Raw genomic sequence first — 15,549 nt, forward strand, 5'->3', positions numbered from 1 at the left:
CTGATGGATTAATGCCAATTCTGATAAAAACACCGATTTCACATCTCTATCCGACTCTCTTCAATGTGAGCTCCACACTCATTTAGTCAACTATCTGACATATTCTCTTAGAAATCTAACGGGCATCTCAAACCTTGCATTCGCAAAGTTATCTTCCTCTCATACTTATTTCTCCTCTAGTTTTACCTATATTATGCAATTCAAATGGCAATTCAACCCAGAAAACTAAAAGTCTAACTATTCCAACTCCTTCAACTCTTAAATCCAATCTATCTTAAGAGTGAGTCAACTTGAACTGCAAAATTTTCCTTACTCTATCACTGTTCTTCATTTCTTCTGCCGCACATTCTAGTCTAGTTCTAGCCTTGACTAATGAAATAGCCTTTAACTGTTCTCCCCATATCCACTCCAAGTCTCATCTATTCCAGTATACACAAAGCAACAAGGATGTTATTTTCAAAACGTATATGGATATTGACCTGGTCACTGATTTCCCACTGCATTTGGAATCCAATCTCCTCACCAGGACCCAAAAGACATCAGCCTCTCTCCAAACTCATCTTATCCAGTCTTTCCCTAGATCATTAGAAACCAGCCCAATAGCCTTCTCTCAGTTCCTAGAACAAGCCCAGTTGCTTTGCTCTTTTTTTCCTTTTTCCTTTTTCTCCCCCGATATGGAGTTTCACTCTTGTTGCCAAGGCCGGAGAGCAATGGCGTGATCTCGGCTCACCGCAACCTCCACCTCCTGGGTTCAGGCAATTCTCCTGCCCCAGCCTCCTGAGTAGCTGGGATTACAGGCACGTGCCACCCACCATGCCCAGCTCATTTTTTGTATTTTTTTAGTAGAGATGGGGTTTCACCATGTTGACCAGGATGGTCTTGATCTCTTGACCTCGTGATCCACCCGCCTCGGCCTCCCAAAGTGCTGGGATTACAGGCTTGAGCCACCACGCCCGGCCCTGCTTTGCTCTTAAGAGGCCTTCATGAGGCTCCTCCCTGTTTAGAAATGCTCCTGTTGCTTGTTATCTTCCCTGACCCTCACAAGAACCCACAGCAGGTTTTTATTGTTGTCTATGCCTCCCACCCATCCTATCTGTATTACTACAGATTATATTTCTAAAATACCTTATTTTTTCATTTTCTTTGTTTGAACTTAAGCTCCAATGACTCTTATCTACCTATGGGTAAAGGTGCAACCACTTCCCTCTTGAGAGGCCTTCATAAGACTGCTCATGAAGAAGTTAGCAATCTAGAAGGGAAGATAAAAATATTAGTTTAAATAAGTACAAATAAAACAGCATGTGCCAGGCACTAAGTGGTACCATGTTTTTAAAGAAGAGAAAGATCTCCCTGAGGTAAACAAGGAAGGCCTGCTACAGGGATAGCATTTTGGTTGAGCCTTGAAAGATAGGCAAAATTCTGAAAGACAGAGATGACAGGTGGAAATGACAGGAATGCTCATCATTTTGGAACTGTGTGATTTTTACAGCAATCCATGGGCTCCCACTACCCAAGAGCTCAGCTATTGTTGAATAAAAGAAACCTAGACAGCTAAGACTCCAGACCCTCATCTGAATGGTAGTAGGTCCTAACAAATCTATATGGCATCAAGTATGTTAAGGGAGTGTACACTGCTGCTTATGCAAATTTGATCCTTGAAATTAAGACTAACAAAACTATATACAAGCAGTCTTCATTTTGGGGCCTCTAAATCACCAAATTTCTCTATATTGATTCAGTTGAACATTTATTTTAGCTCGTATTATATGCCAATAACCAAACTAAGCCAATGATAATCAAGATGTAAAAAAATCAAGTCCCTCTTCCCAAGGAGCTAACAAGCTAACAAAAGCAGACATGTAAATAGTTGATACACGGTATGGTTCATACTCTAACAGAAGTGTATATACATTGTTTTAAGACCACAGGAAAGGTGGAGACATCAGATTGCTCAGTAAAGGTGGCAGCGTTCCAAAAACCACTTCCCAACTAAGAGGCAAGGAGTACTCAGATTCTCAGAGAATAGGCTTTCAGCTGTCAAAAATCACTTCCAAAAAGGACAAAGAGGAAAAAAAACTGCCTGAAATTAAAAGGAAAATCTAGCCTAGAATTTTCAAAATATTTTCTAAGAAGGCAAAAGGTCATAAAATAGTTCTTAGGCCTTTAAATGACATAACTTGCTTCTAGTCACTATTCCCACAACACAACAAAGGGCATTACTGCTACTGGCTTACAAATAAAACTTTTCTTTCCTTGCTTTTCTTCTGTCACTCACCCTCTGGCAGCTGGGCACCTCTCCTCATCATACACTTTTCCCTCCTCATTCCACTCAGCAAGTAATCTTGCCTTTCTCTTGGAATGTATTTTCTAAAAGGCTTTGTTTAGCTCCTATTTTAGCGACATTGCAAAACCCATTAGTGAACCCAGGTACTCATCCCTCACAAAACACTGAAAGTCCAGGTTAACAAATCAGAACAAATTTTCCCTGTAGTAAGACATATAATTCTGGCATCTCAGGTTGGAGTTCTTATAGAATTTCCTTTCAAAAATTGCTAGGCCTTGTTGTAGTACATTACAACGTTATACTAAGGGTTAAACAGATGTACAAACAGCCAGTGACCTAATCACCTACACTGCTTTTATAGGAAAATACAGTCCAAGTTCAAAGCAAAAACTTAACAATGAACTTATGGGGGCCCAACCAGTTGGTACAATCTGTCTATACAGTGTATGTTCACTACAACACCATGGCAAAGGCCTACTAAGGCCACACATCTTAGCTACAACACAAAACAGTATACCCAAGAAAGGAACAAGTGGGTAAGCCTCCAGAAATCACTGGCAAACTGAAGCAAGAATTGAAAACCCCCAGCTCTTCCCTTAGACAGTACAATCCCTAGGCTAGTCAAAGAGAAAGCACTCAAACCAACTAAAGTGACAGAAAATGGCTGCACATACCTGTACTATGTCCCAATTCATGTCCACCTCCTCTTTAGTATTATTGGCATTTGCTGGAAACTTGACAGGCTGCCCCTGAGGACATGTTTCAGTCTTCATTTTCTTTAAAGGGGACTGACCAAATGTAAAGTCATCATCATTCTCTTCCTTCTTGCAGGTACCTCCCCGTATAGTGCTTGTGGATGGTGTCTCTGAACTCTTACTCTCACCCTCTAAGTTGGTGGCTTTGCTGGTTTCTTTATCAACTTTCAGCTTTTTGGTCCTCTGAGCTGAATGTGGCTGCGCCAAACATTTTCGTTTTGTCTTGGCTGTTTTTGAAGTCTCTACAGTATCCAATTTATTTTTTCTGTCTTCCAAAGCAGTATCAGCAATAGCCACAGAGCTATTCTATCAAACCACAAAGAGAATATGTGAGAATTAGAAGATAAAAAGCAATTTCCCAGGAATGTTACTCATAAATAAAAATAAACAAATTATTGAGACACACAATAACTTGGAAGAATCTCAAGGAAATTATGTTGAGTAGGGAAAAAAGCCAATCTCAAAGTCACATACTATATGAATACATTTATATAACATTCCTGAACAGATTAGAGTTTGCCAAGGGTCAGAGATGATGGGGGCAGGTGGGTGTGGCTATAAAAGGGCAACACTAGGCATCCTTGTGGTGATGAAACTGTTCTGTCATGGTAGATACACAAATCTACATGTGTGATAAAATTGCATGGAACCAAATACATACATATACATTCTCATGAATGAATACAAATAAAACTGGAGAAATCTAAGATCAGTGGATTTAATCAATATCATTATCTTAGTTGTGACATCTTACTATAGATTTGTAAGATGTTACCATTCAGGACAAATGAATAAAGAGTACATGGAATTCCTCTATTATTTCTTGCCACTGCATATCAATTATTTAGAAATAAGCAGTTTAATTTTTGAAAATGAGTAAAGAATAGGCCTACACATGCCAGAAAACCAAGATTAAAGCTTGCTATCAAAGTCAACCACTTAGCAGAAAGAAAAGTAACACTCATTCACTCACACAACAGGCTACATACACATGGCAACAATTTCTGCAAGAGTAGAAGACAGAACACAGAATGACAGCAGGCTAATGTCAGGCATTTTTCTTTAACAAGAGTCCATACTACAGCCCACACAGTTGTCTAGGGACTACTCTCTGCACCTCCACTGCCCTCAATCCAAGTGACAGTTCAGGTGTAAAGAAATGAGACTTGGCACCCACCTTGGCACTGGGGATAGTGTAAATAAGATAAAGACCCTACCCCTCAGCTAGCCTGTTCTCCATTACCTAAGTGATGCAGATGGCACAAACACAAACAATTCCCAAACTAAATTTCAGTCAAAATCCTATCTTCTCTTCTATCAAGTATTTTTTCCAGAATCATTATTAAAATATCTAGAACTACAATAAAGAGCACCTCCACCCCAATGCCAACTTACCACCACCACCATCTGAACTGGAAAACAATAAACATTAGAGAGCCCTCTGAGTATTAAATTTTTTGCCCAAAACAGAATAGATCAGAGCAGAGACATTAAAGATAAAATAACTCCCAGGCCTATAAGAGTTGATAATCTAATCAAATGAACTGACATATCTAAAGAAAGTGTCAATCAGAAAAGGTGTTGTTAGCCACAGAGGAATAGAAAAAGAACTGTAGAAAGCAAATATGATCAGCATTTTTTTAAGTAATACAAGAAAGAGGGGAAAGTCTCACAATCAAATTTTGACTATTTTCACCCAACAGTGAGAGAGCCCTGCTGAGATGGATACTTCATACTATCTTAGTTTCAAGCTGTTAAAACATTCAATTGTCATTGTGACAAGCACAGTGCCTATACCATAGCAGACATTCAATAAACTCACGAATGGATTTATCTCATCATCCTATTCTGAGTCCATGCTCACCAAGTAAACTTCTTATTACTATTTAATTACCTACTTAGATTAGCCTCCAAGGAGAAAAAAAGGCTGGAGAAAAAAAAAAATTTTTTTTTTCAATTCTTAAATAAGAATTTAATATTATTATTTAAACCATTAATTATTAAACCAGCACTCTGGTTATATTTATCTCTCTTGTGAACACAGCTAATATAAACACTCAAGAGAGATATATCAGTTCCCAAAGTGCTGATGAAATCATGTTCCTCCCTTAGAAACCAAGTTCCATCACTTACTATCTGTACACTGTGAGCAAGTCACTTAATATCTCTTTCTTCAGTTTTCTCATCTATAAAAATCAAAATAAAAGCACCTGCCTCAATGGTTATTACAAAGATTAAGTAAGATCATTTAAATGAAACATTGAGCACATTGTGTGGCTAATGGTAAGCACCTGACTATTTGCTAATGCCACCATCATTACCAGCACTACCACACCCAGACCAACTACTAGGAGAGGGAAAAGGAAACAAAGAAACACAGTAAAGACCCAAAAACTAAAACCCATGGTTGGGGATGAGATTGTTGGAAGTTTTTGTCATTTACATGCTTTGTCCTACTCTGTATAATGAGAAAGTAACATCACCAATCAGGAAGACACTACAGAGTTCCCTGTATCCAGCTACAGCACCTACCAGCTCCTCCTTAACAACAACTTCTGAGCCATCACTGATTTGTGGGGTATTCTTCTTTACCCAAGGCATCCTCTTTGGTTTGGATTCCTTGGGAGTGAGCTGTTTACGGCTTCTGGAAACTTTCTTTTGGGGCTCCCAGGAACTATCTTCCTTGTCATCTTCTTCAGAGGCAGATGATCTAGAAGTAAATCAACAGAATAATTTCCAGGAAAAATAAACGCAAATGTCAAAGGTAAAAAAGAGATGCATGATTCTTGAAAAAATGATAAAGTAGGAAGTATTTAATATAAAATGGAGTGATTGAATACAAGCTGTGAATAGTTATTGCTAAGAATTGAACCAACAGAGTTGATGAGAGACCAGTGTAAAAATACCCCAATATGTTGTAAATCACACCTCTGTCTCTCCATTCTCTTCTCACCTAACTGACAAGCATATACACACATTCATCCAAGACACAGAAAATCATTTATTACCTTAAGTAATTTACTGGGTCCTGTCAAACCATAGTCAATGTGAGCTTTTCAATTTTTTTTTTAGCTTTTCAACAGTGAAAAGCACTTAAATAAGTTCCCAACTACTAATCAAATTTATTTAAGTTGTATTAAGTTATTCAAATCAATGAAAAGATTGAGAAATGGCTCTAGGAAACATCCTAAATTACATTAAAAGCCAGCACCAAGACCCTTCCAACTGCTTTAATTAACCCTTTTTTCCTTTCACAGAATGGATTTCTTTCCTGATTAGATTGGATCAGACACAACTATAGTACTTTTCTAACAATCAAGAATCAAACTCACAGCAAGAGCAGAGAAAAAGCAGCCATGGGAATGCTGTTAAAGGACCATCATGCTCCTGCCAACCCAGTTAATTCCACTTCTACTCTAATGTAAAAGGTCAGTATTAGTGAGACCTCCTTCACTGAGATGAGTGAACAGAGATGTCTGGGTTTTTTAATGTTAAGTTCTTCCTGGGAGCAAAAGCCTGATAGGATGACTTCTTAGCTAAATTATACTCTAGAAGAGAATAATTATGATAGGTCAAACTACTGGTGTTCTCTTCAGAGTGAGCGCCACTAAGCCTGATAAACAAAAACAAACAATCAAACAAAAATCAGGAACATCAGAGTAACATAATAGCAGCAGAAGTGAAAGAAACTATAATTAGAAAACCAATAAACTAGAAAACTAGGGTTCGACTCCTCATACTATCATCAAACCGAGCAGGATGACTTCTTCCCACCTCAGTCTCATCACCTAACAAGCAGGACTACTGCCCAACCCTATTTCACAGAGGTATATTGCTGAGATTAAAGGCCCTCTAGTTATGAAGAAAACACAAGCACAGATACTGCTGTGTCAGACATGAAGCAGTTCTAAGGCAGCTAGTCAACTTTCCTTCCCAATCACGTGAGCTCTCAGGAGCACCTGGCATTCGCCCTTAGAGCGCATCCCTTATACACAGCAACCCCACCCCTTGGTTTTCATACGACTTCTTGGCAGCTTCTCCTTAGGCCCTTTTGACTCCTTCTCTTCTCCCTAACCTCTAAATGCTAGAATCCCTCAAAGCTTAGTTAGTTCTCAGCCCTCCCCTCCCTCTAGCCTCTCTTGCAAGCTGATCTTACCTTTTCTCGATACAGGAATCTCTATTTTATTTTTATTTATTTAGAGACAAAGTCTCCCTCTGTCACCCAGGCTGGAGAGCAGTGGTATGATCTCAGCTCACTGCAACCTCCACCTCCTGGACTCAAGTGATTCTCATGTCTCAGCCTCCCAAGTAGCTGGGATTATAGGCACGTGCCACTGCACCTGGCTAATTTTTTTATTTTTAGTAGAGACAGGTTTCACTATGTTGGCCAGGCTAGTCTTGAACTCCTGGCCTCAAGTGATCTGCCCAACTTGGCCTCCCAAAGCACTGGGATTATAGGTATGAGCCACCACGCCCAGCTGGGAATCTCAATTTTATATAGTATCTCCAAATTGACCTTCCCCCTGAGCTCAAGACTTGTATATCCACTTTCACCTGAATGTCCAGCAATCACATCAAACTTACCAGTCCAAAACAGAATTCCTGATTCCACCATTCTCACACCTGTTCCTCTTCCAGTCTTTCCAAAATGTCTGTCATCCCTTCATACCCCAAATCTAATCTATCACCATATCCTGTCCACTCCACCTTCAAAATATACCCCAAATTAGACCATTTCTCGTCACTTTCACATCTAGAATCCTATGCTTCTACAATAATCTCCTTAACTCAAATTCCCCCTACTTCCAATCTTGCCCCTCTATGTCTGTTCTCCACCAAGAAAGCAGAATACTTTACAAATATAAACCAGATCATGTAACATCCCTGCCCAAAACCCTCCAGTGTCTTCCCAACCCACTTCAAATAAAATTCTAATGCCAGCGAAGATCAAGTTGGAAATACTACATAAAACTGAGATTTCTATATTGAGTCATAGGACAAAATCAGCTACCAAGGAGGAACGGGAAAAGAAGGGGAGGAGGAAAAGGGAGGAGGGCTTACAATTAAGCCTTGAGGGATTCCAACATTTAGGGGTTGGTGCAAAGTCAAAGTGACTAAGGAGAAGGATCTAAGCCTACTAGATCCAGATCCTATGCATTAGAATCTCATTTCTTACCACTCCCTGCCTCATGCCTCTAGACTGGCCACACTGGTCTTCATGTTGTTCCCTGAACAGATCAAACTTATTCCTGCCTCAGGGTCTTTGCACTTGGCTGCTTTCTCTATTTGGAACACCCATCCCCAAGATCTTTGCAAGTTGCACCCACAAATCTCATCTAGATCCCTTGTCACATCTTCCAAAGTAACTTTCTGACTACTCTATCCAAAATGCCCTCCAAATGCAACCACTTACTATGCTCTCTATCCCTTACCCTGTTTTATTTTTCTCTCTAGTACTTATTACTATAAATATTACCAGTCATTTATTTAACAATATCTTCAGAGCACCTAATATGACATTCTAAAGCAGAAATTCTCAACTGGGGATGTCTAGCAATGTCTGGAGACATTTTTAATTGTTATAACTGGGCAGGGAGCTATTGGCATCTAGTGGGTAGAGGCCAAGGATGCCGCTAAAAATCCTACAAGGCAAAAGATAGTTCCACAACAAAGAATTATCCTGCACACAATGTCAGTAGTACAGAGGTTGAAAAATCCTGCTCTAAAGCAATATATAAAACTCTGGTGGGCCGGGCGCGGTGGCTCAAGCCTGTAATCCCAGCACTTTGGGAGGCTGAGGCGGGTGGATCACAAGGTCGAGAGATCGAGACCATCCTGGTCAACACGGTGAAACCCCGTCTCTACTAAAAATACAAAAAATTAGCTGGGCACAGTGGTGCGTGCCTGTAATCCCAGCTACTTGGGAGGCTGAGGCAGGAGAATTGCCTGAACCCAGGAGGCGGAGGTTGCGGTGAGCCGAGATCGCGCCATTGCACTCCAGCCTGGGTAACAAGAGCGAAACTCCGTCTCAAAAAAAAAAAAAAAAAAAAAAAACTCTGTGCTCTCATAGAGCTTACCTTCTAGTGTAAATATTATGTTATATATTTAGGTGGTTGCTTTCTCTCTCCTTTCAATACTTTATTACCAACAAGAGACAGAACCTGGAACATAGCATGAGTTCAACAAATATTTTTTGCATGAATGAATAAAAAACATCATTCTCTACCCACATCATTTAAGGAGTTAGAAAGTGACAGAATACATTACTCCTTATTAAATTATTCCTCATTCCCCTACCCACATATTAAACCAATATGCTTACAACTCAGAAAATGAAGAAAATTCATCCTTTGATACCACACCCTGGACCTGTACTTTTGCTCTTCTTGGCAGTGATGACATCTAGAAGAAACAGAACATGAAATCAGCAACACTTGAATATTCTGTTCACTTTGTTTGGCTACAAAATAATGGGTCATTCAAAATTAACACTTCATAGGAAAAAAATAAAAGCAATGATGTTTATTCACAAACCCAAACACCAGCTTCCCCTGCCATGTAGCTACCAATTAAAAGAGTAGCTGGCTGGGTGCAGTGGCTCACGCCTGTAATACCAGCACTTTGGGAGACTGAGGTGAGTGGATCACTTGAGGTCAGGAATTCAAGACCAACCTGACCAACATGGTAAAACCAGTATCTACTAAAAATACAAAAATTAGCCGGGCATGGTGGTGGGTGCCTATAATCCCAGCTACTTGAGAGGCTGAAGTAGGAGAATCGCTTGAACTCAGGAAGCAGAGGTTGCAGTGAGCTAAGATTACACCACTGAACTCCAGCCAGGGCGACAAAGCAAGACTCTGTCTCAAAAAACAAAAAAGAGTAGCTAACAGCCTTCCAATGGTTTAAAAGGCTTAAGAGTGTGGGCCATCCTCTGAAAAATACAAACTCCTACAGGGTGACAATTCTTCATTTTTTTAAGAATTGTGTACTTAAGTATTCTGCAAGTGTTATTTGATGGTAATACTATCCGCAGTCACTTATAAAGTCCTTTATTAAACTATATCTCAAAGATAGAAACTTTTTTTCCTATTCTCGCTCTCGCACGCTCTCTCTCTCACTATATATATATGTACGTACGTATATACATGTACGTACATATATATATACACACACATACATATATATATATATATATTTATATTTATATCTTTTTTTTTTTGAGACGGAGTTTCACTCTTGTTGCCCAGACTGGGGTGCAATGGTGCGATCTCAGCTCACTGCAACCTCCACCTCCCAGGTTCAAGAGATTCTACTGCCTCAGCCTCCCAAGTAGCTGCATTTACAGGCATGCGCCATCACACTCAGCTAATTTTGTAATTTTAATAGAGACAGGGTTTCTCCATGTTGGTCAGGTTAATCTCAAACTCTCAACCTCAGGTGATCCGCCTGCCTCAGCCTCCCAAAGTGCTGTGATTACAGGCGTGAGCTGCCATGCCCAGCCTCTTCTATATATTCTTTTTTTTTTTATATAGAGATGAGGTTTCACCTTCTTGGTCAGAGTGGTTTCGAACTCCTGACCTCAGGTGATCCACCCACCTCAGCCTCCCAAAGTGCTGGATTACAGGCATGAGCCACCATGCCCGGCCTCTACACATTCTTAATGCATCAAGTAGAGTTCTCTCTACAAAGTTGGCAATGAAATAAATGATGCTGACTGAATAAGCAGCCAAGTTATTCTTAAAACAAGATAACCATTCCTTTATAATAAAAGCTCATCAAACTTAAATAAAATGATTAACCACTATGTGACTAAAAAACATTTACCAAAGTCAAAGGCGAAGCTCTAAAAAAGTTAAGACAAATAGCCAGAGACATCACACAATACAGGAAAGTAAATAAAATTACTTTAGTTGTTAAGATTCATTACCTAAAGAATGTATGTCAAACCATTAGGACTGCACAAGACTCTGACGTGTTTGGAACCCTCCAAACAAGTTTCTGACCCAGTCAATTGTTATAATGCCTCTGGTTCTAACATCTACTTAGAAGAGGAAGTAATCTCTCATGGAAATGCTAAAGAGGTTGTCACAAAAGGGAATATGCTCTCCCAGCAGCTATAGCTCAACACAGTCCAGTAAGCACACAACAACGGGACAAAATAGTGCTCAGAGGGAACCAACCGAACAACAGAAAAGCAGTCTGCAGGAAGTAGACAGGATAATCTTCCATCTTTCCCTTCACTCTCTTTTTGGCATATTAGGTTATACAGGTCATCTTTCCTCAAATGAGTACTTCTAGACATTGATCATGAAAGAACAAGTAATTGTGATTTTTATATCATGTGTATATTATCACAACAAAATAAGAATGGAGGAAGTTAATGCATGACAAGAGTGGCATTTCAAATCAGGGCAGGGCAAAAAGGAATTATTCAATAAATGGTATTGAGTCAACTAGCTATTTCTCTAGAAGAAAAAAAGGAGTTTAATTCCTACTTCCACACCATGAACAAAAATTTATTCCCCAATAACTAATAGTTTAAAATGTACAAAATAAAACTACAAAAGAACTGTAAGAAACAAAGGAGATTCTTTTCACACTCTTGAGTAGAGGTGGGGAAATGAAGGTTTTCCTCAACGTGACTCCTCAAAATTCCAAAACCAAAAAGACTAACAGATTGCACCACATAAAAATTAAAATCCTAAGGGAGTAGTGGAAGCATCTGAGACCCAAACCCTGCAGTATTCTCTAAAAAATAAATAAATACATAAATTCACATGAAGCAGTAGCTGATACCTTTGGAACTGAAGGTGAAAGGGGTTAGGGCTGTGTAAACTGACAAAGGAATATCTCTAAGTGTCCCACTTCACTTCATGCTTTTAGGCAACTGCCCCAGGAAAAACTCTGTAAGTTTATTCTCCGAAGAAGGTATTAATAAAACAGTCTCTAGACTGTGGGCATGAGAACCATACAGACTCAATGCTAAAGGCAGAGAACCCCAGTCTTCTCCCTCTAAGTTCCCAAAATACTGCCCTCTAGGGAGGAGAATGGGAAGGCTTTTCTCTGGAGAATCTAACCAGTCCAAGAGTAAAAACTTCAAGGTGCTATGCTCCTCGTCAAACAACCCACCCAGATTACCTTACAATCACTCCTACCACCATATTCTACAATATGCCTGAATTCAGAACATTCCCACACAGACCACCATATACCAATTCTATCTCCACATTTAAACCTTAACAGAAATGTGTTTAAAATAGGGACAGGCAAACCCTTGGCAGGCTTATGTTTTTGCTTAACCATTATCCTTAAAGAAGGCTCCTCTGAATCAAGTATTTCCAACTGTCTCTTTATTAGGCACCCTGAAAGCAATAGACCATGGAAAGATGAGTAAGTTGTAATATTTCTTTTCACAAATGGAAAAAATATGAATGTAAAAGGGGAGGTGGGAAAACAGAATCTGCATGAACACACAAGCCAATTTCAAGCAGATCAGATTTAGAAAGAATATACACAAAAGCTGAACACCTGGAAATTATGTCTTTAAAACTACCTATAACAGGAACACACCCAGGAGTATGTATTCTCCAGTTTAAACACCAATATTCTTGAGGCATGTTTCTCCATCTCCACTACTCCCATGTCCTCTTACTTTGTATCATAAAACTTGTTAGATTAACCAAAATCTCATCCATCTCCATGGTTTTACATACAGATGTCACCTACTTATTAACAATCTTAATCCCTCCATCCCAAACCCTGCCTTTAACATTCAGATTTCTATTAAAAAAAACTGCCTGTCTCTGAAACTATTTAGATGTCTCACAGTTACCCAAACTTAACACATCCAAAATGGAACTCTTCATGACCATTTCTTGCTCTAAAACCTGTTCCTACTCCAGTTCTTCCCATCTCAATAAGTGGCACCCACCTATTTGCTAAGCCAGAACCTTGAATTTATTTTATTTTATTTTTGAGACTGGGTCTCACTCTGTAACCCAGGCTGGAGTGCAGTGGCGTGATTTCGGCTCACTGCAACCTCCACCTCCCGAGTTCAAGCAATTCTCCTGCCTCAGCCTCCCAAGTAACTGGGATTACAGGCATGCGCCACCACATCCAGCTAATTTTTGTATTTTCAGTAGAGACGAGGTTTCACCACATTGGCCAGGCTGGTCTCAAACTCCCAACCTCAAGTGATCCACCTGCCTCGGCCTCCCGAAGTGCTAGGATTACAAGTATGAGCCATGGTGCCTGGCCAGAAAAATCTTTAACAGCTTCATTGACATTAAATACACTGCACATGTTTAAGGTGTACAAATTTGGTAAGTTTTGACATAGGCATATACATCACCACAATCAAGAAAATGAACATATCATTATCCTCCAAAGTTCCATTTGCTAAGTCAAAATGTTACAAACTTTTTTTTCTTTCATCGCCATATCCAAAATATTAGCAAGTCACCTAAGTTCTTCCTCCAAAATATGTCTTGAATCTTCACGATCTTCAGTGAGTCTTTAGTCCTCAACTTCTTTCACATGAACTACTACACTAGCCTCTTAACTGCCCTCCCTGCTTCCACTCTTGCCCCTGCAACTCATTCTCTAAATATAAACTCAAGATCATTTAGAAAATGCTTTAGAAACACTGAATTACTTCCCACCCATCCTTCGCTTAGAATCAAACCACATTTTTTCCGACGGCCTTTATAAACGCCCTATGCAACAGAGCCCCGCCCACCTTTCTAACCTTTATCCCACCTGCTAGAGCTCCTCAGCTCTTGTCACAAAATTCTTTCCCAACTCAGGTTCTCTCTACCTGGAGTATTCTTCCCTCTGCTTGTCAATTCGCTGGCTCCTTTGCATCCCTTAGATCTTAACATTTTAGGCCTAAAATAGGTTTCTCAGTTATATTTTAAAATGAGCCTATTTATTTCCTGTACACAGTAGGTTATAACATAATCTATACTCTTTTGTTTATTGCCTGTACTGATGTCAAGAGAGTAAATACCATGAAGAAAGGAAATAAATGTGCCTTATTCACTTCCATATCACAGAACCTAGCACTTAACAGCTGCCCTTCAACTATTAAATGAACAGAGTATGTACAAATACAGTCTCTACAGAAGAATATACATTTATTTTCCACCACTCTTAGGCAATGTCCCACATAGCAATCATCTCTTTCTGAAAAAAATGACAGCACATTCTAACATTCCTATTCTTCAGTGACTTGGGATTTCTCCCTCCTTTCACACTATCTTGATCATTGTGGGCACATAAGCATATTCCAAATCAATAATTTGGAGACTGCTACGATGTTACTAAGGGAACAGCCCCTAAACTTGGAAGAGTGAAAATCAGGAGAAAGGGGCAAAAAAAAAAATTTAACTTCAAGAAGGCGAACAAAGGAGGACAATTTCTTAAACAAGCTTCCCTGAAGGACCAACAGAGTGCTTGAACATTAGCACAGATTCCCGAGTCACAAAAACAAAATACTGGAGCTGGAAAGAACCTCTGAGTTCAGAGTCCCGCTATATTCAGAAACCTGAGACCCGATGAGGTCATTTTACTCAAAGGGGAAAGATATGTGGTAAAGGACTACAGCCCAGTGCCTGGAACAGCAAGACTAGTCTTGTTTCCCGCTCCACACACATTATGTTAATGACATGTCACGTGAGGGGTTCGAGGAAAGTTGCCTAGAGAGTTCCCAATTCATTCCTTTCCTCCAGTTACTGAGCGCCTCCTAGATGCCAGGCACACTACCGAAGGTGCGCTGATTCACACAGGGCCACCGTGACCGTGAAAGGGTGCTTCCTCTCCCACCTGCGATAATTTTAGGTATAAAAAAAATCCAGGTTTGCCCAGGCTTTTCCTTGTCTGTTCTTATGCGCTAAGAGCTAAAGTAATCTGGCTGAAAAGAGGTGACACGCGGCAGCTAGGAGGGGTTTTCGGGTGGCAGATTGTGAGAGACGGCTGACAGTAAAATGTAATGAACTTCTCACTTTTTAAAAAGGGGTGTTATTGCCCAAATGAGCGCTCAGAACTTTTCTAATGGCCCCAAAAACACCGGAGCCCGGGCGCCGGGCTCTTCAGAGCCCGAAAGCCGACCGCCACGGCGAACGCACAGCTCACCTTCCCGCCCGGCACGTCAGAAGCCGCGGAATTCTGTGTGTGCCACCGCACCTTCCGGTTCCCGCCGGAAGTTTTTCAAACGCCGGAGGTTCCGCCTAGCTTCTTCCGGTCTAAGTTAGCTACGGCTGCCAAGGCGCAGCGCTGCCGGGGCGGAGCGGGGCGGAGGCAAGCTGGGCGGAGACAAGTTCGACCGAGGCTAGCTGGACCGAGGTGGGGCTGGAGCGAGAATCCCGAGAGAGCGCTGGGGTGGGGCTGGTTCGTAGCAATGAAAAATGACTTTTTTTTTTTTTTTTTAACGTGTTTTTACCAAGCGTGCTAAGTTCTTAAGGCCACAGATACAGCCAAATAAATTAGATTATAAAGTAGGAAAATAAGGCT

The 15,549-nt window shown here is 40.3% G+C and overlaps 1 protein-coding gene across 1 annotated transcript in view; it reads right to left on the minus strand.

Moving 5' to 3' along the window:
- SRBD1 (S1 RNA binding domain 1) overlaps positions 1-15,241 on the minus strand; it is a 225,238-nt gene extending 209,997 nt beyond the window's left edge. The window contains exons 1-4 of the mRNA XM_003926752.4: positions 15,172-15,241; positions 9,362-9,441; positions 5,572-5,749; positions 2,959-3,345 (exon numbers count right to left, since the gene is read on the minus strand). Of these exons, the coding sequence (XP_003926801.1) occupies positions 2,959-3,345; positions 5,572-5,749; positions 9,362-9,441 (645 nt within the window). The 5' untranslated portion in view covers positions 15,172-15,241. The remainder of the gene's footprint in view (positions 1-2,958; positions 3,346-5,571; positions 5,750-9,361; positions 9,442-15,171) is intronic.
- Between the last annotated feature and the right edge of the window lie 308 nt (positions 15,242-15,549).

The sequence above is a fragment of the Saimiri boliviensis genome, chromosome 1 (genome assembly GCF_048565385.1).
Source record: "Saimiri boliviensis isolate mSaiBol1 chromosome 1, mSaiBol1.pri, whole genome shotgun sequence".
Lineage (NCBI taxonomy): Eukaryota > Metazoa > Chordata > Mammalia > Primates > Cebidae > Saimiri > Saimiri boliviensis.